This window comes from Ictalurus furcatus, chromosome 9 (assembly GCF_023375685.1).
Source record: "Ictalurus furcatus strain D&B chromosome 9, Billie_1.0, whole genome shotgun sequence".
Lineage (NCBI taxonomy): Eukaryota > Metazoa > Chordata > Actinopteri > Siluriformes > Ictaluridae > Ictalurus > Ictalurus furcatus.
In genome coordinates this window covers 18251335-18273547 of record NC_071263.1, presented here as the reverse complement: position 1 = coordinate 18273547, position 22213 = coordinate 18251335, and the positions used below count along the sequence as shown (strand labels likewise).

Below are 22213 nucleotides of genomic sequence, written 5' to 3'. Positions count from 1 at the left end.
TGAAAATGGGCTTCCGGGCCTCTTCCAGTTTTATTATTTTATTTATTTATTTAAAAACGCATATAAATGTGACTGAATTTGAAAACTGCTCTGAGCTATGCACCTACTAGAATCAACCACTCAGTCCACTTGCATTTTAAAATAGCAGAATAAGGTTTGAAATAGAGCCTCGTGCAAAGATGTGAAACGCTTTGCCCCCCCCCCCCCCACTTTGGATTTACATTATTTTGGACTTATTTAAAGGAAAAAAAACCACACAAGTTCACTATTACAATAATGTTTCTTTGATGCAAAATGTGTAAACAGAAGGATTATAAAAGCAGAATAATATTGTTTTCCTTCCCTTTACGTTATTCTTTTGCCAATAAATAAGCCTTTTCAAAGATTTGTGCATCGAGTTTTATTTATCTATTGAAAACTTACAGCACAACACAGTACCATAGTAAGCATCTGACAACAGTCTACTGAATAGAGGTTCAGAAAAGATGCAGTTAAGCTGTATGAACACTGAAACCTTTTAAAACATGCTTGGCTGATTTCATTGTGGCAGTCACATCCTCCTCTAAGATGTCTGTCTCCTCAGAAGACCACACGGGCGAGTTCAAACATCACCTTTAGATTGCAGAAAAGACACAAATATTTAGCTTTGAACGAATGCATTTAGTTGCAGCTTTTTTCCTTATTTATGGACTACAGGTGATTAATAAAATAAATAAATAAATAAAAACCTCACATAAGGGTGCAATTTTGTGATTATAATCCCAATTCTGAAAAAGTTGGGACAGTATGGAAAATGCAACAAAAAAACAAATATACACTCATTTCATATCTTTTTGACTGCAGCACATGCCAAAAAAGTTGGGACAGTCGATGTTTACCACTGTGTAACATCACATTTTCTTTCAATAACACTTATTAAGCGTTTGGGCGCTGAGTGAAGACACCAGTTGGTTAATTTTAACAAGCAGAATTTTCCCCCATTTATCCATTATGCATTTCTTCAGCTGCACAACTGTACGGGGCCTTCATTGCCTTGTTTTGTGCTTCATAACGCACCACACATCCTCAATCTGAGACAGGTCAGGACTGCAGGCAGGTCATGCTAGCACCCGCACTCTCTGCTTACACAACCATGCGCTTGTAATCCGGGCAGAATGTGGTTTGGCGTTGTCCTGCTCTGGATGGCAGCATATGTTGCTCCAAAATGTGTACATATCTTTCTGCATAAACGGTTCCCTCACAGATGTGCAAGTTACCCATGCCATGCGCACTGACACACCCCCATACCATGACAGACACTGGATTTTGGAGCTGATGCTGATAACAGCTTGGATGGTCCTTTTCCTCTTTGGTCCGGAGAACACGACTGCTGTTTTGTCCAAAAACTATTTGAAATGTTGACTTGTTGGACCACAAAACACGATTCCACTGTGCTACTGTCCATCTCAGATGTGACAGAGCCCAGAGAAGTCTGCGGCGTTTCTGGACAGTGTTGATGTATGACTTCTGCTTTGCATAGTAAAGCCTTAACTTGCATCTGTGGATGCAGCGGCGAATGGTGTCGACTTACAAAGGTTTACCAAAGTATTCCCGTGCCCATGTCAGGATATTCATTACAGACTCATGACGGCTTTCAAGATAGTGACTTCTGAGGGATCGGAGATCACGTGCATTCAGAACTTGCCCTTTATCCACCGAGATTTGACCGGATTCCATGAATCTTTTAAAAATTGTGCAATGCAGAAGGTGAAATGTACAAAATCCTATCGATTTGTATTTGGGGAATGTTGTTCTCAGTGTTGGCTATTCGCTGACGCATCTGTTGGCAGATTGATGAGCCTCAACCAATCCTAGATCTTAAAGGACTATACCTTTTTTGGAGGCTCCTTATATACTATGATTAGATGATTGCCTCACCTGTTTCACATCACCTTCTTATTTCAACTTGTCACATCGCTATGAGCCTTAAAATTGGAACGTGCTGCATGCATCAATTTCAAAATAAACATTTATCTTCAAAAAACTATGCAGTTGATAAGGTTATTACCATTTTCCATACTGTCCCAACTTTTTCGGAATTGAGGTTGTATTAAATCATTCTATAAGACATATTAGCCTTTTGTTAGTGAATGATGTCACTAATTGGCTTCCTGAAACTAAAGATGGGGTCAACAAGGTGGACAGTTTTACACTGCTGTATTACTTGTCCTGCTTTAATGCGATCTAAATTTGCTACAATCTTTAAATGATTCTACTTACACTGTTTTTCAATTTAGTTTTAAAAGCTCTGTTGTTAAGATTTAAATGTGTTATAATTATATTTGTTATTATTATACAAACCTACAGCATTCACAAAGATGATTTTTAACTGAGATTTGTTCATCTTCATTTACTATTGAAATGTTTGTAACCTTCTCTATTTGGACAGTATTTCATTCTCATGTTATATTTATTAAGGAGAATAGCTAGACATGCTGCAAACATTTGTATTATTGAGTTAACACGATATTCAAGAGGCAGGCAGGCTTTATCAGTGGATCTGAAAGCAGCAGACACATGAACTGACCTCAATAGTGATCAAGATTACAATCATCCACTCCAGTCGAAGACTGTGCTTTTCACCAAGGTGATTCCTCATCAGGTCTGTCAGTTCAGTGCAGTGCTGCAGCTTCTCATTCACAACCTACACAACACCACAGGAATGCATTAGGACCACCACCGTTTTATACAAGTCATACAGTCAACTACAGAATTATTGGCCACAACCATTTCTGTGCTGACTTGGCTGTTATGTCCGGGGTCATTATCCTATTAAAAGATTCATCTACAGCCATATCCTAACTTTCTGGCAGAGACAACCAGGCTTGGGGCCAAAATATTCTGGTATGTAGTGAAATTCAACAACCACTGGATGTCTAGCCTCAAAACAGCCAACAAAGCATCAGTGATCCATCACCATATTTTACAGTGGGCACACTGTCCCCCCACCCCTCCCCAGTTCATTACCCAAACATGCAGATGGCCAAAAATATACAACAATAAATAGCCTGCACTTATATAGCGCTTTTTTAACCTTAGCGGTTCTACAAAGCACTTTACACTGGTTCTTATTCACCCATTCACACACACACACCCCAATGGTAGCAGTTGCAAGGCGCTAGCTTGCCATCGGGAGCAACTTGGGGTTCAGTGTCTTGCCCGAGGACACTTCGGCATGTGGAGTCATGTGGGCTGGGAATCGAACCGCCAACCCTATGATTAGTGGACAACCCGCTCTACCACCTGAGCCACAAATGTTCATGTTCATATCAAGTTATAGAGGATAAATAGAAGGTGACTATCACACTCTGTCCTCCTGATATAGTTATATAAGACATAGTAGAAACAGAATAAGGCTATAAGATTTTCTCTGTGTGTTTATTGAGTACAAACCAAAGACTGATAACACAGACGGGATTATTTAATATCATTACCTTGACCCTACGGTTGATACTGAGAAACTGACATGTTTTGTCATACAGTTGCTCCAGGTCCTCTCTGTCCCAGTAGAAATCAGGAGTGATGAGAAGATCTGAACTGAGGTTAATGCAGTGCCTGTAAAATGACATGATTAAAACATGAACTAACTTTGAAAATTTGATATCCAGGTTTTGTTATTCTACAGGTGACTTCTCACCTCAGAGCAAACAGTTCTCCTATTTTCTGCAAGACCTCTGCCCTGGACAGTTTGACTGACTTCCCAGACTTTAGTGTCTGTTGGGAGAGTATATGAGTGTCTTTGAAATGTGACTGTACAATATGCATTATGTTTATTAAATGATTTATATTTATAATTCCTATGCAACAGATTCTAAATGTGCTATGTGTCTTATTATTTCCATAATAAATAAAACACGTGACATTCCAAAAAAAAAAACAAAAAAAAAAACTGTCCTATTCCATATATTAATGCTTCTCTTCAAATGGATGTATGGTACAGATTTCATCATGTAGTTACAAGCAGTTTCAGATGCTGTTATGTATAAATGTACACTAAATAAGTGGGGCTACCTCTGGAATTGGCTGAATAGATTCAACAAAGTTATCCAGAGAGATCTCCCATATCGCCAGCTTAACTGTGATAAAATCATTTTAAACGTATGAATAAAAGGCTAATGTTAGGAAGAAAAAATTCTTCAAGACATGTGTAACAGCAGGAATAAATCTCCTGCCCACCTGAGAGAGACAGAGCATTAGAAAATGCGAATTTCTCCAGAAGGACTTGCTCATAGTCCATGTCGCTATTAAATATGAAGTTTCCCCGATGGAGCTTTGTATTTCCCCTAAGTAAGTAAACAAAAAACATATGTCCCATTAGACACTGCAAAAATATACTGCCACGATATGTGATATACAGAGGAATGTATGTAAAAGTCACACGTCATGACATACTCTTCTATTGAGTAATTGATCTCTTCATTTTCCCAGTGGACCAAAGCCACTTCATATGGCTGAATCTCATGTTGCTCCAATATCCGCATCACTTTCTTTAACTGTAAATCAAAATTGTATGGATACACAGAAATGCACATAAGCAACAAGGAGCTGTTGAGATGTACTTCACAAGTGTGGAAGTTATATCTATTCTAAACCACACCAAAAAAACATACTGAGACAGGAAACACGGAAAGCTTTTACTCACAGTTTCCACATCAACATTCCAGAAAACCACTGAGCCTTCCCTATTGAGGAAAAACTCTTTTTAGTGTTAAACAGGAGTGGACAAGTTTATCCGCAAAGGGCAGGTGTGTCTGCAGGCGTTCATTTCAACCGAGCAGAAGCCGTACCGCATATATCGACTAATTAAACAGGTGGAATCGGGTGTAGCTCCTGCTTGGCTGGAAAGAAAACCTGAATCTACACCAAACCTTTGCAGGTAAGACTGGACATCCCTGGTTTAGAACTGAATTATGAGCAAAGAGCGGCGATGTGAAGAGAACATGCATTTCAGCGTACCTGAAGAAAAACATCATGGCAGAGTCATCTGGTTTTGATGCCATTTCTGTTCCAATCACCAGAACATTAGCTGCATCTAAACATAAAAAGACAATGACAATGTTAAGAAATAACTTACAGATCAGTCATGTTTATGCATGAATGTGTGTGAAAACACTGATTATAGCATTACCATTAAAACAGTTAAACATCCAAAGGAAAAATAGAAGAAGCAAGTGATGCTACACTTCAACCAACCTCTGGGCAAGTCTCTTATTTCAAAAAAGCCATTAGCTATTAGGTCATGGCAGAGAGTTGGTAGGTGGTATTGTTCAGCAGTTGCATAGGCGATACATTGCATCATATCCTGTTAAGAAAAAAATCAGGTCAGCCAGTGCATAATGAGTTCTTTTAATTATTATTATTTATTTTTTACAATTTTAGTCATTTTAATCTGAAAGAGGTATGAGGGAATAGAGAACAGTTTTCCTAAACGTTAGCTCTAGATTTATTCCCACTAGCTCAGAATAAACAACTTGCCTCTTCTGGGGCTGGCAGATTGGCTCTGGACGGCTGTTTCGTCCTTGGTCCCTTTAATGTTTTTTTGCCAGGCATGCCCGCTTGCTTCAGCACAGATTTGGTGGTTCCACTGGTGGATTGAAATGTTCTGTGTATATTCCATGTTTTGAGTACCATGCCATGTTTTGGGTTAAAAACGCGTCTTCGCATTCCATAAGACCAGGCATCGCTGAATGTGATGGTGGGATTGTTCTTGCAGTGTGTGTGAAGTTTGTGAGATGAGGCGCTGCAGGACAGCACACTTGGTAGACAGCAGCTGAGCCCTGAGCCTGGACATTTCTCCAGCCTTAGTGCTCTTCCAGAGACTAATCTGGAGTAAAGTGTCCTCTCCAAAGGCTGATACAGTCTCCAGGATGTCAAAGCTGTCAGAGACCTAGCGAGCATACCTAGCTACCTGTGTAAATAAACATTATGATTGCATCATTAGTCTTCTAGCAGTATCAGTACCATTTAACGCTATATGTTTTTCAACCTACTGACCTTGACAGTAATCAGCTAGCTAGCTGTCAAAGTCCTTCATAATTATATAACTACCGAACTTTATGTTAAACTATGTCTCTTACTTTTTTTGCATTAAAACCGGGTACAGTGATGGTCTGCAGAACAAACAGCATGTAGTAACGTTAGCTGACAGTATTACAATCAGGGCAGCTAGCTAGCGTTAGCTGAACTTCAGTCTCCTCTGTACAGTAATACACTAAATAAGCTTCAATTCAGTACATACCAAGTGCGCTCTTGCAGAAGACAGAATAAGTAACGGTCATATCTGAATTGACCTAACGAGATACTTTCTCCGTGCACAATTCAGGCTCTGACATTTTTAGATAAAGTTTGTTTTGTACAAATGAATAGAGATGACACTTCCTGTATTGGTTACGTCACCCAATATGTTACACCACGTGGAAGTTCATAAGCCCCGCCCACTAAGAGACTGTGTCCTAAACACAGATGTGCAGGTTTAATGCATGGGTTGCTTCTCATTTCTTAAACTGCACTTCTCCTTGCGAGGAAATGGTGCAAGAAAAGTAAACGAGGACAAATATAGAAGCCTTCTGTCGCTGAAGCGTCTCTTTAAAATGACTTGAGTGAGTTCAATAACATGACATTCATTGAGTTCAACAACCTTACCAACAGTAATCAAAAAGATAAATTTTGCATTTTTTGGAATCAGTTATTGTAAAGGCCTACGTCACGCACTACAACAAATATTACTTCCGCATAGGAAGCACCTGTGGCTGCGTCAGAAACCGCATAATTACCTACTACATAGTAGGCGAAAAGCAGTACGGCAGAGGGGAAGTATGTCCGAATTCTCAGTAGGCGAGAAATACCCGGTGAGCTTTTACAGTATGCAACCGATGGATACTACGCGAGTCAAACAATCCCATATTGCAACGGGCATGGTGTGGACGAGCTCTGGTGTTTAACAATACCCGAATGAATTGTTAACTTGTTTAAGATGTTTGTGTTTATTATGACGTCGAAGGTCACATGACAATGCTAACATGGCGGATGTAGTATGTCCGGGATTGTATTCATACTACACACACACACACATACTGATTAGTACGCACTGTCACAGTATGCGATTTCGGACGCAGACTTGTCTCTTTTCTCCTTGATTCCTCTGAGTGCACGTTAAGAATCAGTTTTAGGAAGCACCTGTATGTTTTTAAACCACACATTACCTCAGTATATATTAAACAAATACTAGTACTCGTTTCTGATCCTGTCCAACCACGTTTTAAGTCGCAAAACATTAGAAAACGTTAACACGTTAGAAAAAGTTGCAAGTGGACCTTTAGAAAACTTTGAGAACATTGAATGTCCTGGTCAGCCCATGCTAATTCCTCAGCAGTAGTAGCAAACTTTCAATTCAACGAATCATATCGGCTAATTTATCATTATTGTACTTTTTCTGGTTGTAATCTGTCGTTACGTCGTTTTGCACTGATTGCGTATGTTTGTAAAGCGGTTGGACAACGCTTTTTTGTTGTTCTGCAGAGACACCAGTCTCATTTTCTATAATCGTGTGTTGTCAGGAGCAGCAGCGCCCCTATCGGTGGACCCAAATGTTGGTGTGTTGCTTAGGGACAAAAAGCGAAACATTGCGGCATTTCTGTTCAGGACATTCACAGTCGAGAGGGAAAAACGTTATTTTAACAAATCAGGTAAACCGGTTGAACAACGCCTTTTTGTTGTTCTGCAGAGACACCAGTATCATTTTCTATAATCGTGTGTTGTCAGGAGCAGCAGCGCCCCTATCGGTGGACCCAAATGTTGGTGTGTTGCTTAGGGACAAAAAGCGAAACATTGCGGCATTTCTGTTCAGGACATTCACAGTCGAGAGGGGAAAACGTGCACAGAAAAAAGACACAAAGTTGGTAAGGATAAAAAAGCGCTTGGTTAACGTTTTCCTGTCGTTATATATATAAAAAAAATAACGGAAACTTGAGCTATAACGTCATAATATAGCTAATTTTGCATAACTATATTTGTTGATCCAAGGAAAAATCCAGCTACTTCCTTTTGAAACCAACAGAAATGATTAACAACTCTTCATTGTAGATTATATTTTCATTGTAGATTATATTTAATACACAGCATTTACAAGTTGAAGTTCAATGTAGAGTTAATCCAGTGGTGCTCAACCTTGGGGTCATAGTCCCATGTGGGGGATGTGGAGTTGCCTGAGTTGTGGGGTCGCAGGGGATTTGTTTAATTTCAGTAGCCATCATTTTGGAGTACCTCTTCTGCCCATGTAATTGTGTCCACCTACTCAAGTCCTTAAAATGGTGTCACTGGTTAAAAAGTTAGAGAAACCCTGAGGTTTTTCTGTGCTCATAACATTAACAGGTCAGCACATTTTATCGTTGCAATGGAGGATTCAGTACTGCAGCAGCACCTGCACCACTACAAACAGGCCACAGAGTCTGCTCGAGAGGAGCTCGCAGCCCTCCAGGCCAAATATCAAACTATCCACTCAAAGGTATGACATCTTAAAGCTTAAGTTAAAGGATCAAGTCTAATTTAAACATATCCTTCATGCAAACTTTGTTTTAACTCATCAGCTGGTGGATTGTCAGTCCAAGCTTTCCTCTCAGGAGACTACTGTGAAAGACCTGAGAGAGGCAGGTGACCGGCACAAAGAGACTGAGGCCAGACAGGCATCTCTCATCAATTCCCTCAGGGAACACATTCACAACACAGAACAAGAAATGATCTCGATTGCCTCCTCTAAAAACATTACAGATATGAAATTACAAGCACTTACCAAGGAGAATGAAGATTTGAAGGAAAGAGCATTACAAATGGAGAATCAGTCCAAGTGAGTTTTGGTTATTTGTCTCTGTTGATAAATTCTATCTGCATTCCTTTATACACATGGAAAAATGTATATAAAGTTTGAATGTTTTATTTCTAGGGAGTATCTTAAAGAATGGAACAAGACAAAGCAAGAGGCAAACGATTTGCAGAGGAAGTATGAGGACTTTTTATCCAGACTATCCAGCAAGCTGTCTGTTGATTTGGCTGGGAATGATAAACCCCTGGAGACTGTTGTCTCTTTGGTGAGTTGATGATGAGCTCTGCGTTCAACATGAAGTTTTAAATGTCTCCATGTCCCTGAAACTTGTTCGAATTTTTAGGTGGACTTGTGCTGCATGGAGAGAGATAGACAGAAGACACAGATATGTGCACTAGAGGAAAGTGCGAAATCCCATGACGTGGAGAGTAAAGCCAGCAGGGAAACAATTAGAAGACTAGTGGCCGACGTGGACCATGAACAGAAAGTCTCAGCTATCCGAGCGAGTGAGCTGAACTCTATTAGACAGGTATAGTCCTGTCCATTTATCTGGCATTTCACAGAAATGTAACAATTAAGATGCGTATAAATGCTTTTTATTGGCATGTGCAGATCCATGTTGTTTTCCTACACTGCATTGTGTCTCTCAGGAACTTGATTGCATTCTGCTAAAGAAACAGGGCTTGGAAGTAGACAATAAGAGCCTGAGGAGCAAGCTGCAGGAAAGTGAACTTGCTCTGGTTGCTGCTAGGGACGAGTGTAGACCTTATGAGAAACATTCTCAGGATCTGGAGCAAAGACTCCTCAAGAGCCAAAACGAGACACAGGCACTACACAGTCGCATGGAGTCTTTTTTGAAAGAAGTGCAAGTTATGCTTGGAAATGAGCCTGCCATTTCTCTGCCTAAAGAAGAACATGTTCTGGAGAGACTCAGAGAAGTCTGCAGAAGAGAGAAGAGCAGCACTGAGGTGGTGTTAACACAGCAGACAAAAAACATACATATTAAATATTACAGACATAAAACATTTTATTATTTCTTATGGCTTACTGGTCTGGCTTTGGTTCCATTTTTACATAAAAACAGTTCACTATGGTATTCTATTAACATGCTAATACTGTTTGCATATGCTACAGTCTGTTACAGAGATGGAGTCCAGACTGGCTGCACTGTTACAGGAACTTGGCAGGCAGGCAGAGCTGCGCAGAGCAGCAGAACAAAGGGAGCAGCAGCTCCAGAACAAGATGCAAACACTGGAGTCAGAGCTGTTCACCGCAGGAGTGAGCAAAGATGAGCAGAGTCATGACAAACAACAAGTGAGCGCACAACACTCTTAACACCACTCTGCATCTTTCCACTTCAGTGGTTGTATTTCTTGCCAATTTAAATCAGGGCTATCTTTTTATACTTCAATACAGGTATAGAATTGACGATTAATAGTTCTACACTGAACTTATTTGTTAGGTTTTCTATTTTTCATGCAGTACTTGCAATTTCTGGAGCATCTTTCAGAGAAAATGAGAATTGAGCACATAACCACAGATCTGGGCTTTGACATGCGACTTGAGGCCATACTGATACGTGCAGAACAACTGACGAGACAGGAGGGAACAGCTTTAGTGGAAACCAAGACTCTGGTTTACAATCTTCAGAAAAAGGTTTGAAAGTGTTGGTTACATCTACAAAAACATTTAACTGTAGCTGGTATAAGATTGACAGTGACTGAAGAATAATGAAGAATGTAGAATATGTGGCTTCTATACTTCTTCCTGATGCATGTCAGGTATTTGTGTTTATATGCATTATACTATACCTTACAACTATATTACAGTATACTGTACAGTATACAGTATATCTTATAGAGCCATGAGACATAGGTTCCTCCACTGATTTGTCTAATTTGACACAGTCTTTATTACTGTGTTCTATTCTCGGCTGTTTTGGGTTCAGTTCAAGGAGCAGAAGCAGCGCTTAGAGAGTAAGGAACTGCACATGGATCTGCTACGTAGGAAGGTGGCCCAGCTGGATGAAGAGAAGAGGAGTCGTTCAGCACTGGCTGTGGAGAGGGATGATGTTACACTGGCCAGCAGGAAGCTGCAGAAGAAGGTGGAGCGGCTTCAGGCTGAGCTTAATGCCATGCGGCTCTCTACCACTGACCTGAAGGCCCAGCTCTCACACACCAATGAGCTCAAGGTAGAGGGGAAGAGAGCTCTGGCTCATATGCCAAGAAGAGGCAGAGTGTCTTAATCATGTTTAAATGGAGATCAATAACTATGAATTAAAAATGTGTATATAGTAATGGACATACTGCTGTGAAATATAATTTAAGGTTGAATATGTTAAGTGCCAAGTGAAAGTAAAAGACTGAATTATCCTTTGCCACATAATTTCAGTCCTAACATATATAAACATAAAAAATAAAATCTTCTAGTAGGGTTCCCAAGTAGGGCAACAGCATTCATTCCATTATCTAGAGATTGCAAGTTCCAATGCCAATGATGCCATGGCCATCTGTGGCCGGGTGTCGTAGAGCGCAAAATTGGCCAGGCCATTCTCCCTTGTCAATCATAATGACCCTAACCAATCATGGGTGTCTATGAGCTCATGTATGCAGAAGAGGGTAGATAGCACTTTCTTCCAACTGTGTTACACTGCCTTGTGACAAAGCATATGCAGCAGTTCAAAAAGATGTGGTTGGCTGGCTTCACGTGTCTCGGAAGAAGCATGTGATACACACCACCCTCCCCCTTTTGGTAGTTGTCGTATGGGAGACCTGACTGGTGGGTGGGAATTGGCCAAGACTAAATTAAAGAGGAAATGGGGGAAAAATCTTACAATACCTTAGGCATTGCTTTGTTTGGTGCAATAAGATCAGAGTGATGGAACAGAACAGAACCATTGAAGAACAGACTAAAAGTCTGGGAAAACTGGAGAAGAACAAAGTGAAAGTGGAGAGGAGACTTGCAACAGCGAAGACGGAGCTCCAGAATGAGGCACACAGAGCCAGGGATGAACTACAGCAAGCACAGAGACTGCTCCACAGCCAGGCCAGTGCCATGGCAGAGCTCGCTCACAGAGAGAAGAAGGTAGTGAATAGTAACTATTACTCATAGTCTGAATGAGTCTGCATTCTGTATGAACTCAGATGTATCCCATCTTCTTTCATTATTAAATGACCTTGCTTGCCTTTTTTTGTGTTACAGCTGATGGATTTCTGTACTGTCATCGCTCAGATGTTAGGGGTGAACATGTCAGCCTCCGTTCCCAGCTGTGAGGTTATCAAGAGGCTGGAGGTTCTTATTCATTCAGGTTATCACTTTCCCCTGACCAACCAATGTGTAGTGCCACATCATCAGCACCACATGGCACCGACTCCAGATGCCCCTTCATGCTCTATCATTACAGCAGGCTCTCCAGGGCCTGAAGTACCAGTGCAGCCTCCATTGCCCACTACAACTTCAACCTGAGCAGCAATGCAGCAATCATGTATAGTATTTACCACACGTTGCAGTAGGTATGATTTAAGAACACTTGTAATTAACCAGGTTAAATGTGGTGCACATTGTAAATGAATAAATTAAAATATTGTTCTGCCGATTCAATTATTTTAATAAAAGATTATTATTCTTCCATTGTGATATTTGCATACACAGCAAAATCACCAGTGTTGATTCAACACCCACAGTGTTGAATTTACACGCTACAGTGTTTATATAAGTCCATGGGACTCAAATAAACACTCTGGGTGTTAATTCAACACTAGGGATTTTACTGTGTATCGTACATCAGTGGTTTTCAAAGTGGGGGCCGCCAGGGGGCACCCGGGGGGCCTCAACAATTTGGTGTGCCCATCCCTCCCACTAGTATGTTTTCTCTTTCTCACTCTCAGACAACCACACACACACACACAATCAATTCCTAATGTAATGTAATGTAAAATGTAATTATTAATAAAAAAAAGGGGGGATGTATTCAGAAGTGTGCATTTTTAATGTGTTTTAAAGACATCTTGCAAAAGGGGGCCCTCGGTCAAATGTTAATGCCATTTGGGGGGCCTTGCCCTGGAAAAGTTTGGGAACCCCTGTCATACATGATTCAAAGGACTTCTTTGTTTTATAGTTAAAAACTAACTCAGTGTTTTACTATGACCAGGCTTAACAAGGGAACTCTTAAAATAGTTTCATATTTGGTTGTATGTTGTTGGATTATTACAAAAAAAAAATCCACTCATAAATCCATATTATGTGTATACTGTCTGTATTTTGAACACAAAATCCTCTTGAGTCTGAGCAAACTGTACATAGATCAATATATTATTAGTGATCCACAGAATACTGTATATTCATGATGACTTGATTATTAAAGCAAGTTAGTTATAATTATAATCAGTCTTTAACAATGACAAATCCAATAAATCAAAATATTTAAAGCAAAAAGATTACATGCCAAAAATACATATAAAAATAGTTCCCATATATAGCTCTTTAAAATGTTTTACAACTCATTCGTTATAAGGAAAGCCGTTTATATTCTTTGCATTAAATCAAATGTCAATACTTTCCATGATTAAACAAACAAAACTAAATAATAATATATACCTTCAATAGTATTTCCATTTAAAATCCAGTGCTGTCCAGTCAAAATAAATTTGTGTATATATTTCTCCTTTTGTAATTTGGAAGCACTATCTGTACCACCAACAACCACCTGTCCTACAGCATATTAATTTTCAGTGCAAAGAGTTTTTTTCCAAACATCCACACAAGACATGAGTAAACGTAGCAGCTCTATTTAGCTATACAAAGACAAAAATATGATCAGCTTTGGATGCTAATCAAGTGGTCCCAGTCAGAGTAAAATCTTTTGAGATCTCATTACTGAAATCTGTCTAATGTAAAAACTAAGCTCACATAGGAGGAGGCCCATTTGTGTAGCTGAGCATAGGATGGAAGGAGTGGGCGAAGTTGTTAGACTGGGAGCAACTGTAGTCCTCCTCAGACATAGGCACCAGACAGGCCACGGTCAGCAATAGCAGCAATAGCAGCTGCACAGGCAGCGAGGCCCAAAGGACTCGTCGGAGGAAAGTTCTACACCAGGAGGGCAACTCCTCCTCCTCAGAATGGGAGGAATCGGATCCAGCGACGCTGAGAGACCTGCTCACACAAGGGACACAACAAATCAGGCAGACACATTCAAATGCAACAGTTACTATATAGGCTGGGCTAACTGTAGAGCCTTGCTACTTCTTTGCTACATCTCCTTTGCTACTTCAGAAGTGGTCTTCTGAATAAAATGCATACATAATACCCTGTGTTTTTCAGGGATTTCCTCTGCATTTACATATACTTGCCTGATTAAATATCATGCACCCTGAGATAGAATACATTACTGTCTTTCTATATCACCAAATAACATCATCGCATTTTCAGAAAAAGGTTTAGCTGCTCAAGCCAGACAAAGACAGGATAAGTCTGAAGAAAACGCAAGGCTTTTATTTAGCAATAAAAAGGACATTTAAAAAAAGCGTTTGTCTTTCACATTCTGTTACTGTTAGATCTATCACAATGCATGCCAAGAAGAAAGATTGCTGTCCAGCAGTTGTTCTGGGAAAGCAGCTGCAGTGCCACATGTAGGTTTCTTTTGGAAGATCAGCTTTCACTGCAAGAATTTACACCATACAGTATCAGATTAAAGCTAGTAGTATTATAATCATGTTAGAAATCCTAAATAAATCATTCTACATCTATTTGCAGATATTAAAGAAAAGGTATTTATCGAATATCAAGATTTTGAACATAGTATTCACTTTTTATGTTATACAGTTCAAAGAAAAGTCTTGACTATATAGTTTGTGTCATTTATAAATCTACATTTTGGTTGTGACTCGTAATGGTGCTTTGCAAGAGCAGCTTTTGAGGTGCCACTCTCCCTGAGCCTATCTCCAGTTCTATACTCTAATGACTTCGCCACTCTGTAAAGCTTATAATGTCCCAACGTGCCAAGCTATTCTCTACAAATGGAGAACTGGGAGAATCAAACCACAAATGGCAGATAGGAAGGGGGGAAATGGTGGATTAGTTATTGAGAAGATGTGAGACACAAGAAAGGGAGGAAGAGAATAAGATAGGTTGCTGCCAAGACTTTGTTCATTGCAGACACTTGCTGGCTACAAGGATGATGAAAAAAAAAATGCTCAGCAGCAAGTCAATAATATTTTTCAGCCACAGTTTATAAGCAGAAAAATATAACATTGAGATGATACTGGAAGAAACTCATTAAAATGTATAGTACATTTCTCTGGTGCATGTCCTCCTGTATGTCATCTGTCTAAGACTCCTAGCCTAAGCAGTGTCTAGAAGCACAGAAGATGATGGAATCCACTGACATGAGCCTTTAGCTAAGTTCTGTGAGGCACTTAAATAAACAAAAGTCATCTGACTGGCCTGAGTGGCCTGACACTAGTCACAGGCACAGGGTTTAGTAAATGTTGAGATCAACCCAGCAGATGACAATGTCTACAATCAGGCCATGGGTTGAGTTCCATTATCTTCCAGGTGTTCTAGAAACCAGGAGACAGGTACCTGTAGTGTGGACTGCTCACAGAGGGTCCAGGCTGTGACAGACTACTTTTGCCCCGTTTCTGTTTGCAATGAACAGGGGGTAAAAGAAAGAAAGAATGTTTCAGTCCAGGCAAATAAAGATAAAGCTACTGATGAAAGAAACCCAGAGAAGACCAGGAACTCAAATGAGAGGGTGACAGGAATTCTCTGAAAGCAAAGAAACTGGTTCATCAAAAAACATCATAGCAGAAAACCCTAAACTACTGAAAGAGATATATGAAATACTGGTACTTTTATGTAGAATTCAGATTTAGAATGTGTTTCATATACTGTACAGAACTACAGATTTGTGTTTTAATATTACTGAACCAGTGTTCTTTGAGCATTACTGCATGGGAGTGTAGAAGGTTCATGAATACAAAGAAATGTGTTGGAAGAACTAAACAAGGCAGAACATGGGGTTGTAAAAACAGAATCACATCTTAAATGCTGAATTGGTTTAGATGTGAAGGAAAAAGGTAGGGTCTGAATCTGGAGGGACTCTGATACTGCACAGATGTACTGAGGTGTCAAGCATGTCTAGTGGCAACGCTCTAGGGACATCAGTGACACAAATAAAAATCTATTGCCTTAATGCGATAATCACTTTCATCCTTGCATAGCCCCACAGAAAGTTAGGATGGTTTGTTACCGATCGGTGGCGACTGGGAGTGCTTCGTCCAGACACAGGACTCAAGGAACCAGATGTGTCCAGTTCATCAGCAGATGACCAAGATGACAGATCCTGACAGAAAGAAAATATATGGGGCAATGAATCAATTTATGGTGACCAATTTATATCTAAACCTTGATTAAAAAACAGCAAGAAAGGCAGCCTTTTGGAAGATGGCTGCTAGTCTGTATTAAAATTCTCATACCCAAGACCACAGCTGTATACATGGTTTACTAGGGGATAAATCCCAAATTAAAGGAATAGTTCACACAAAAATGAAGATTCTGTCATCAATTACTCACCCTTGTGTCGTTCCAAACCCATAAGACTTTCATACATCTTTGGAACACAAAGACATTTTTAATGAAACCTAGGAGATTTTTGTCCCTCCATTTACAGTCCAGAACCAAAACTTTCAAGCTCCAAAAAGTTCATAAAGGCATTGTAAAAGTAACTCATGTGACTCCAGTGGTTTAATCACAATTTTACAAAGCGATACAAATTATTTGTGTGCACAAAAAACCTCAAATTAAGCCTTTATTAACAAAATATCTTCACTGCCGCATAGACCCCCGACTGTAAACAGAGGGACAGAAATCTCCCAGGTTTCGTTAAAAATGTCTTCATTTGTGTTCCGAAGATGAACGAAAGTCTTATGGGTTTGGAACGACATGAGGGTGAGTAATTGATAGCAGAATATTCATTTTTGGGTGAACTATCCCTTTAATTTGCACAGCAGCTGAGTAAACATGTAAAACAAAAATACATGTTAACTTTGAGCCGCAATTGGTAGTAATATGTGCATTATGAAAACACTGCAACATAAGGCACTGTATTATTCCAATTTTCGCTAATGTAACTGATGTACTGACCTGCTGACTGCTGGTGATGTCCAGAGTTTTATCCAGCTCTCTGATGTCTCGTGTCACCTCTTTCAATAGCATCTTGAGCCGGTTGCCAATGACATGGACCTTCTCCTTGGCTTCCAGGCACTCACTGCCCTCTGAGTGGACTAATAGCTGCAGAGACATGTCCTGCAATGACGCCACCTTCAGCTGAGAGTCAAGCAGTTCCCGACGGATTTGCTGGTAGGACAAAGCAAAAAGAGATTCATTACTAGTTATAGATTTACATACTGGGCACTCAAATATTAATAAACCATGCAGTACCGAGAGAGTTTTATGATGTTCATGCAGAGTGTCAGTGTCTTGATTGTGGTCGATGGGGACAATCTCATTTCTCCTGCGGTCAATATTCTCTAGCCACAGCAAAAGACCATGACTCATTTCATGGAAGTCCTGTAGGACAAAGGTTTATGGTCTATTTCATTGATAGAATCAAACTCATTCAAAATGACTAAATCACACCTACTAAACCCACATTTAATGTTAATTGTTTACTCTAATAGGAGTTGGCAGACTTGCCTGGCACTGCATTAGTGCATCTTGGAGAGAACTCCTCCATTCGTCTAGAGAGCCAGTTAGCCGCTCCCATCGGTTATTCATTTCCTTCAGTCGGCCCTGCAGCTCCTGAGAATCTTTACTGTCTGACTGCACAAACTCAGAACTGCACAGATTTATGGACAGCACTATGGCCTTCCGCTTGTCCAGAGCCTTCTGTAGTTCCTGCAGAGTAAATTGAGACTATTACAGAAGATATTTTGGAATATATAAAAGAGAGAAAGGTGACATGGACCATGGTTTTATCGCAGCCAGTTTGGGCAGTTTGGGATGGCTGACCTTGAGCTTCTTGATGCGCAGTTCAATGGTGTGGATATCAGTGCTAGCATCTAGCCTCCGCTGCTGCTCCAACTCCTCTTCAGCCTGGTCCAGCCAGGTCCATATGCTGTTAAGGTCTGAGTTAAATTGTTGCCACTGCTGCAGGTTCTGTTTCATGCGTAGCTCTTTATTAAGAGCCTGTGCCTGCAGCAGTTCCCAGCGCTCAATTACCCCTATAGGGCAGAGGCAGAAAGGAACAGTATTGCAAAAACCCCTGAGTAACAAATGTACATATATAAATATGTGTCACAGCAATCGCATTCCACAACAAACAGCTAGATGTTAAATAATCTAATATTAACTGATACAGTGTGAGACTTGAGTATGAGTACCGGAGGTCTGCGATTCTGAGCTGTTGGGGTTCACAAATCCTCCCAGCTTGTGTTCTTCCTCCTTCAGCTCACAGCCGACTTTCTTCACCGTGTCAATACTGTCACGACACTCCCCAAGCAACCGCATCTGCCAAAGCCAGAGACAACTTTTCGGTCAAAGGATACAGAGTAAAGTTTACAATAGATTTTAGTAACACCTGCCAGAGTCACTCAGTAATGTAAATCATTTTATACTGCAATCATTTCGCTGCGACTCCATCCACAAGACTCTACTTTAGCTTCTAGAGAACCCATGTCTCTAAAGGACTTACATAGCCCATATAGGAGGCATCCAGCTCAGGGCCAGTAGGTGTGCGGCTGCGGATGATGTTCTCAGTTTGCTGGAGACGGAAGTGGCTGGTGTCAAGGGCCTTCGCAAGCTGCCGGAAATGAGTCTCAAGTGAGGCTGTCTCCCCTGCAGATGTGCAAAGCGGTTACCATCAAAGTCCAAAAGGTATCTGAGCTTGTACTGGAACGAAAGCCGAAGCCAAACCATAGACGAAAACTACCATTGCTGTATGCCATGCTTTGTGATATACATGTCATTTACAGCTAATCTCCACCAGAAAAAAAAAACCCATTAAAGTTGTATTGGGTTTGCACCAAAGTGTGTTTATGGGCATTGTTCATAACTCTCTACAACCAGCATTCATAAATAAACCAGCTTTCATAAATAAATTGTATAACCACATATTTACTGTTAAGTTTACTCAGCTTGAATGATTCGTCCGCTATACGTTCATACACGTTTAGTTGCCGTTGTTAGGGATTGTGAATAATACCCAAGTGTTTAGGAAATACACAGAAGAAAAGAAAAAAACCTTCGGCAAACACAAAAAGCATCAATCACATATTTTAATTCTACGTGCGGTAGGTTAAACTCTGAAAATTAACCCACAACAAAATAAGGAAAAGGTGGTTAGAAAGTGTTGCAGCTAATGGCAGCTGTCTGATTGGGTTTGTGAGTAGAAACTGAAAATAATCAAAGTCCCAAGCGGCAGGCTGTGAGTAAATCTCTCATACTGAGTTATGTGCCCCAGCCCGAAAGCATGGCGTGGCCTCTGTTGCCTACCAGAGATGGATCTCAGTGTTTTCTCTGTTAGTTTTGCATATGCCTCTGGGCTCTCTGGGATCACTACATCTGAAAAGAGACATATATAACGCATACAGCAGAGTTTCGACAGTGTGTCTTAAAATTTGACTATAGGGAATTACTGACAGATGGTTTCAATGATTTGACATACATAATATCAGAAATGTACCGGTATGGGTATTACTGCTCAATGTTTTAAACAGATTCAGATGTCAGATTAGGCTTGGGAAGAGCACTGGGCTGTTCTATTACTACTTGGGTTTGCTAATTATGAATCACTGCAACTGTCAGGTCAGTTTTTGTATTTTAAACATAACACTATGCAGTTGTGATGTAGTTTAAACACTCTTGTTAAAAGGCCTTTATGATCCAGAAGTACATACTGACCGGAGAGTGCAGATGCTGAGCCCTGAAGGTATGTGCCATCCTTGCACTCCTCTCCTAGTTCTGAGGATCTGGTGACGCTCTCTAGGCCACGACTCAGATCATAGTCATGGTCCCATTCCAGGGGGATGGAGTCAACACTAGCTGGAGTGTCTCGTCCTGACCGCTCAGTCCGAAGTGGGACTGCTAGAGAGGCAGATCGGCTTGAGGAGGGCAGCGGAGAGAGTTGACTGTCACCTAAATGCTCACTCCATGGAAGGCTGGATGCATCGGCTGCCTCGTCTAAGTCGAATTCTCGGTCCGAGTAGGAAATATCATCATCTGTAAACTGCAGAAACACAGGACTTACATTATGCTAAAATCTCATCCAGTGGAAACAGCTGACAGTGAAAGGACAAATTATATAAGTACAATAAATATCTACATCTTAGAAGGACTAGTTTATAAAAATTTTAAAAAGCATTTACCTGTACAGGTAGACGGATGAGTTTCTTGTAGTAGCGTTCCACGCGTCCAAAAACCTCCTGGCAGTAGCGCTGTAACTCCTCCAACTCTTCTTCAATAACTGCAGCATCCAGAGGCTCACTCTTCTCTATCAGTGCTTCCCCATGCTGCAAGATGTGCTCAATCTTGGTTGTGTTCAGCGAGATCTCATGCTGGAATGCCTGCATACATGACCAAAGATCAAAGAAAGTAAAGACAACAGAAATATAAAACAAATATATACATATACACATTTATACAGGGTAAAGCAGTAAGTAGTTCATGCTGATATCTCAATGGAGACTCACCCTGAGCTGTTTGATTTTGGCCTGGACATCACACTCAGAGAAGTGCTCGATGTTAGTTAGTTGGAGGTCCATCTCTGTTAGCCACACCAGTATGCTGTCTCGGGCTGTCTCAAACTCCTCTCTTTGGCTAATAAAGTGCTGCAAAGCAAACAGGATACAACCAAATTAAACTATTTAACCAGTTCATTGTAGCTTATAAGATTAAATTTTTAAACATTTTATATTTTGTGTGTTTTTATTACCTTTAAATTTAAGCTTAAGGTTAAGTTTGATTTTACATATTCTATGAATTCGCTATTGTTTTATTTAGACTGATGTGCTACATCGTTTATCTTTGTTTTGCAGTTTGGAACAAGCTAGATTGAACTAGTGAATTTCAGTTCAAATGTTTAACACCATTTTCAACACCATTCCCGCTGGCTAATGGATCTCACGTGATGATCTGGTATGCACAGGATATGCATGAGTTAAATAGCTCTGCAAAAGATATAGTGATCCACTCCAGACAGGGTTTGGAGTTGGATGATCCTTCGGAGATTTGGCTTTGCTTTGGAGCCATGAAAGCTAGTGTTGATCTCAATCAGAGCTTGTTTTGCTTCAGAGTATCATGCATTACAGTATATCTAGTGATTTAATATAAATCAAGACTTTTTTTTTTTTTTTTACATAAATCATGTCTAAAATTAAACCCTAAACTGTGAGAAAAGGTGCACAAGTGTACAGACCTTGAGCCGGCGCAGGATAGAGGACACTCTTCTCTGCAGGTTATCCCAGCGCTGGTTTCCATCATGTGCCATCTCCCGTAGACGGCAAGCTGCATCTGTGCGATTCTCTCGTGCCAACCGTCTGTATTGTTTATTAATCAGTTCAAGCTGGGTCAGGCTCTCATGCACCTGCCGCTGGAAAGTCTGGAAAGAGTAAGTAATTGGTATAGGGTAATTGTGAGACCTGATCCAATGTAGATTCCTAGAATAATGAAAGCCAAAAAAAAGAAGAAAAAAAAACATTGTAAGAATACAAGTCTCATTTCCTGACCCATACCTCAAATTTCTTCAGCTCCTCCTTGGCCACTGTGTAAAGCACACCAGAAGAGTTTGGTAAAGCAGCTGTCCTTTCAGACATTGCCAACCATTCTTCAAAGTGGGAGAAGTCATCCAGAAACTTCTGCCAGAGTCGCCATGTCTCTTCAATCCTGTGAAGAGAACATCATACAAGGAAAGAAAAGGTTATCACCCTGTAACTGTAGATGAATCATTTGTTTAAATTCACCATGGACCCAATGTGGGCCCACATTAAACTCAAAATGATTAAACAATACAATTAATTATATCTTGATCTATTAATCTTACCAAACAACCTAAAACAATTTTCTGGCATTGTAAAATAAAAGCGCTCAGGGCAAGCAGTCTTACCTGAGCTTTCTCTCCATTGACATGGCACAGATGCTCCTCCATCGGCGGTCCAGGCTGCGGGTGGCCTGTTGGATAGAGTCACATTCTGTGTCTGTGGCACAAGCATCACAGTCATGAAGCAGCACCTCACACAGGTTCAACACAGAGGCCACACCTGTGCTGTGCTTCTCTATGTCTCTCTGCAGCTCCTGAAAATGCAAAGTGTATGAGCTGATGTTATACCATGTTTTACTCAATAGGATGATGGCAAATTACGT

General features: G+C 40.4%; 3 protein-coding genes across 8 annotated transcripts in view; 1 reads left to right on the top strand and 2 right to left on the bottom strand.

The window, feature by feature from the left end:
- Positions 1 to 380: 380 nt before the first annotated feature.
- On the bottom strand, positions 381 to 6884 carry rmnd1 (required for meiotic nuclear division 1 homolog). Of its 3 annotated transcripts, none has more exons than XM_053633901.1 (12): positions 6278 to 6737; positions 5515 to 5947; positions 5233 to 5341; positions 4996 to 5071; positions 4682 to 4721; positions 4432 to 4532; positions 4216 to 4322; positions 4051 to 4115; positions 3677 to 3753; positions 3474 to 3594; positions 2567 to 2683; positions 381 to 612 (listed from the first exon to the last, which is right to left on the bottom strand). In XM_053633901.1, the coding sequence occupies exons 2-12, from the start codon at positions 5935 to 5937 to the stop codon at positions 580 to 582; spliced, it is 1269 nt and encodes a 422-aa protein (XP_053489876.1). In that variant the 5' UTR covers positions 5938 to 5947; positions 6278 to 6737; the 3' UTR covers positions 381 to 579. The 3 variants fall into 3 exon arrangements, with proteins under 3 accessions (XP_053489876.1, XP_053489879.1, XP_053489877.1); XM_053633904.1 differs by lacking the exon at positions 6278 to 6737 and adding an exon at positions 6813 to 6884 and having other exon boundaries at positions 387 to 612; XM_053633902.1 differs by having other exon boundaries at positions 387 to 612; positions 6117 to 6737.
- ccdc170 (coiled-coil domain containing 170) lies at positions 6580 to 12450 on the top strand. 3 transcript variants are annotated; one of them, XM_053633898.1, is made up of 13 exons: positions 6793 to 6887; positions 7596 to 7724; positions 7801 to 7937; positions 8410 to 8542; positions 8625 to 8881; positions 8978 to 9122; positions 9201 to 9386; positions 9508 to 9825; positions 9992 to 10171; positions 10340 to 10513; positions 10806 to 11048; positions 11726 to 11941; positions 12059 to 12450. In XM_053633898.1, the coding sequence occupies exons 1-13, from the start codon at positions 6855 to 6857 to the stop codon at positions 12320 to 12322; spliced, it is 2415 nt and encodes an 804-aa protein (XP_053489873.1). In that variant the 5' UTR covers positions 6793 to 6854; the 3' UTR covers positions 12323 to 12450. The 3 variants fall into 3 exon arrangements, with proteins under 3 accessions (XP_053489875.1, XP_053489873.1, XP_053489874.1); XM_053633899.1 differs by lacking the exon at positions 6793 to 6887 and adding an exon at positions 7076 to 7217; XM_053633900.1 differs by lacking the exons at positions 6793 to 6887; positions 7596 to 7724; positions 7801 to 7937 and adding an exon at positions 6580 to 6638.
- A 647-nt stretch (positions 12451 to 13097) lies between these two features.
- Positions 13098 to 22213, bottom strand: part of syne1b (spectrin repeat containing, nuclear envelope 1b) — a 72175-nt gene continuing 63059 nt past the window's right edge. For both annotated transcript variants that reach the window (XM_053633897.1, XM_053633896.1), the window contains 16 exons: positions 21957 to 22144; positions 21586 to 21736; positions 21270 to 21452; positions 20545 to 20682; positions 20221 to 20418; positions 19757 to 20081; positions 19349 to 19417; positions 18549 to 18691; positions 18238 to 18364; positions 17867 to 18078; positions 17552 to 17752; positions 17297 to 17425; positions 17000 to 17212; positions 16107 to 16199; positions 15437 to 15495; positions 13098 to 14008 (listed from right to left, as the gene is read on the bottom strand). In XM_053633897.1, coding sequence (XP_053489872.1) covers positions 13762 to 14008; positions 15437 to 15495; positions 16107 to 16199; positions 17000 to 17212; positions 17297 to 17425; positions 17552 to 17752; positions 17867 to 18078; positions 18238 to 18364; positions 18549 to 18691; positions 19349 to 19417; positions 19757 to 20081; positions 20221 to 20418; positions 20545 to 20682; positions 21270 to 21452; positions 21586 to 21736; positions 21957 to 22144 — 2676 coding nt within the window. In that variant the 3' untranslated portion in view covers positions 13098 to 13761. The remainder of the gene's footprint in view (positions 14009 to 15436; positions 15496 to 16106; positions 16200 to 16999; positions 17213 to 17296; positions 17426 to 17551; positions 17753 to 17866; positions 18079 to 18237; positions 18365 to 18548; positions 18692 to 19348; positions 19418 to 19756; positions 20082 to 20220; positions 20419 to 20544; positions 20683 to 21269; positions 21453 to 21585; positions 21737 to 21956; positions 22145 to 22213) is intronic.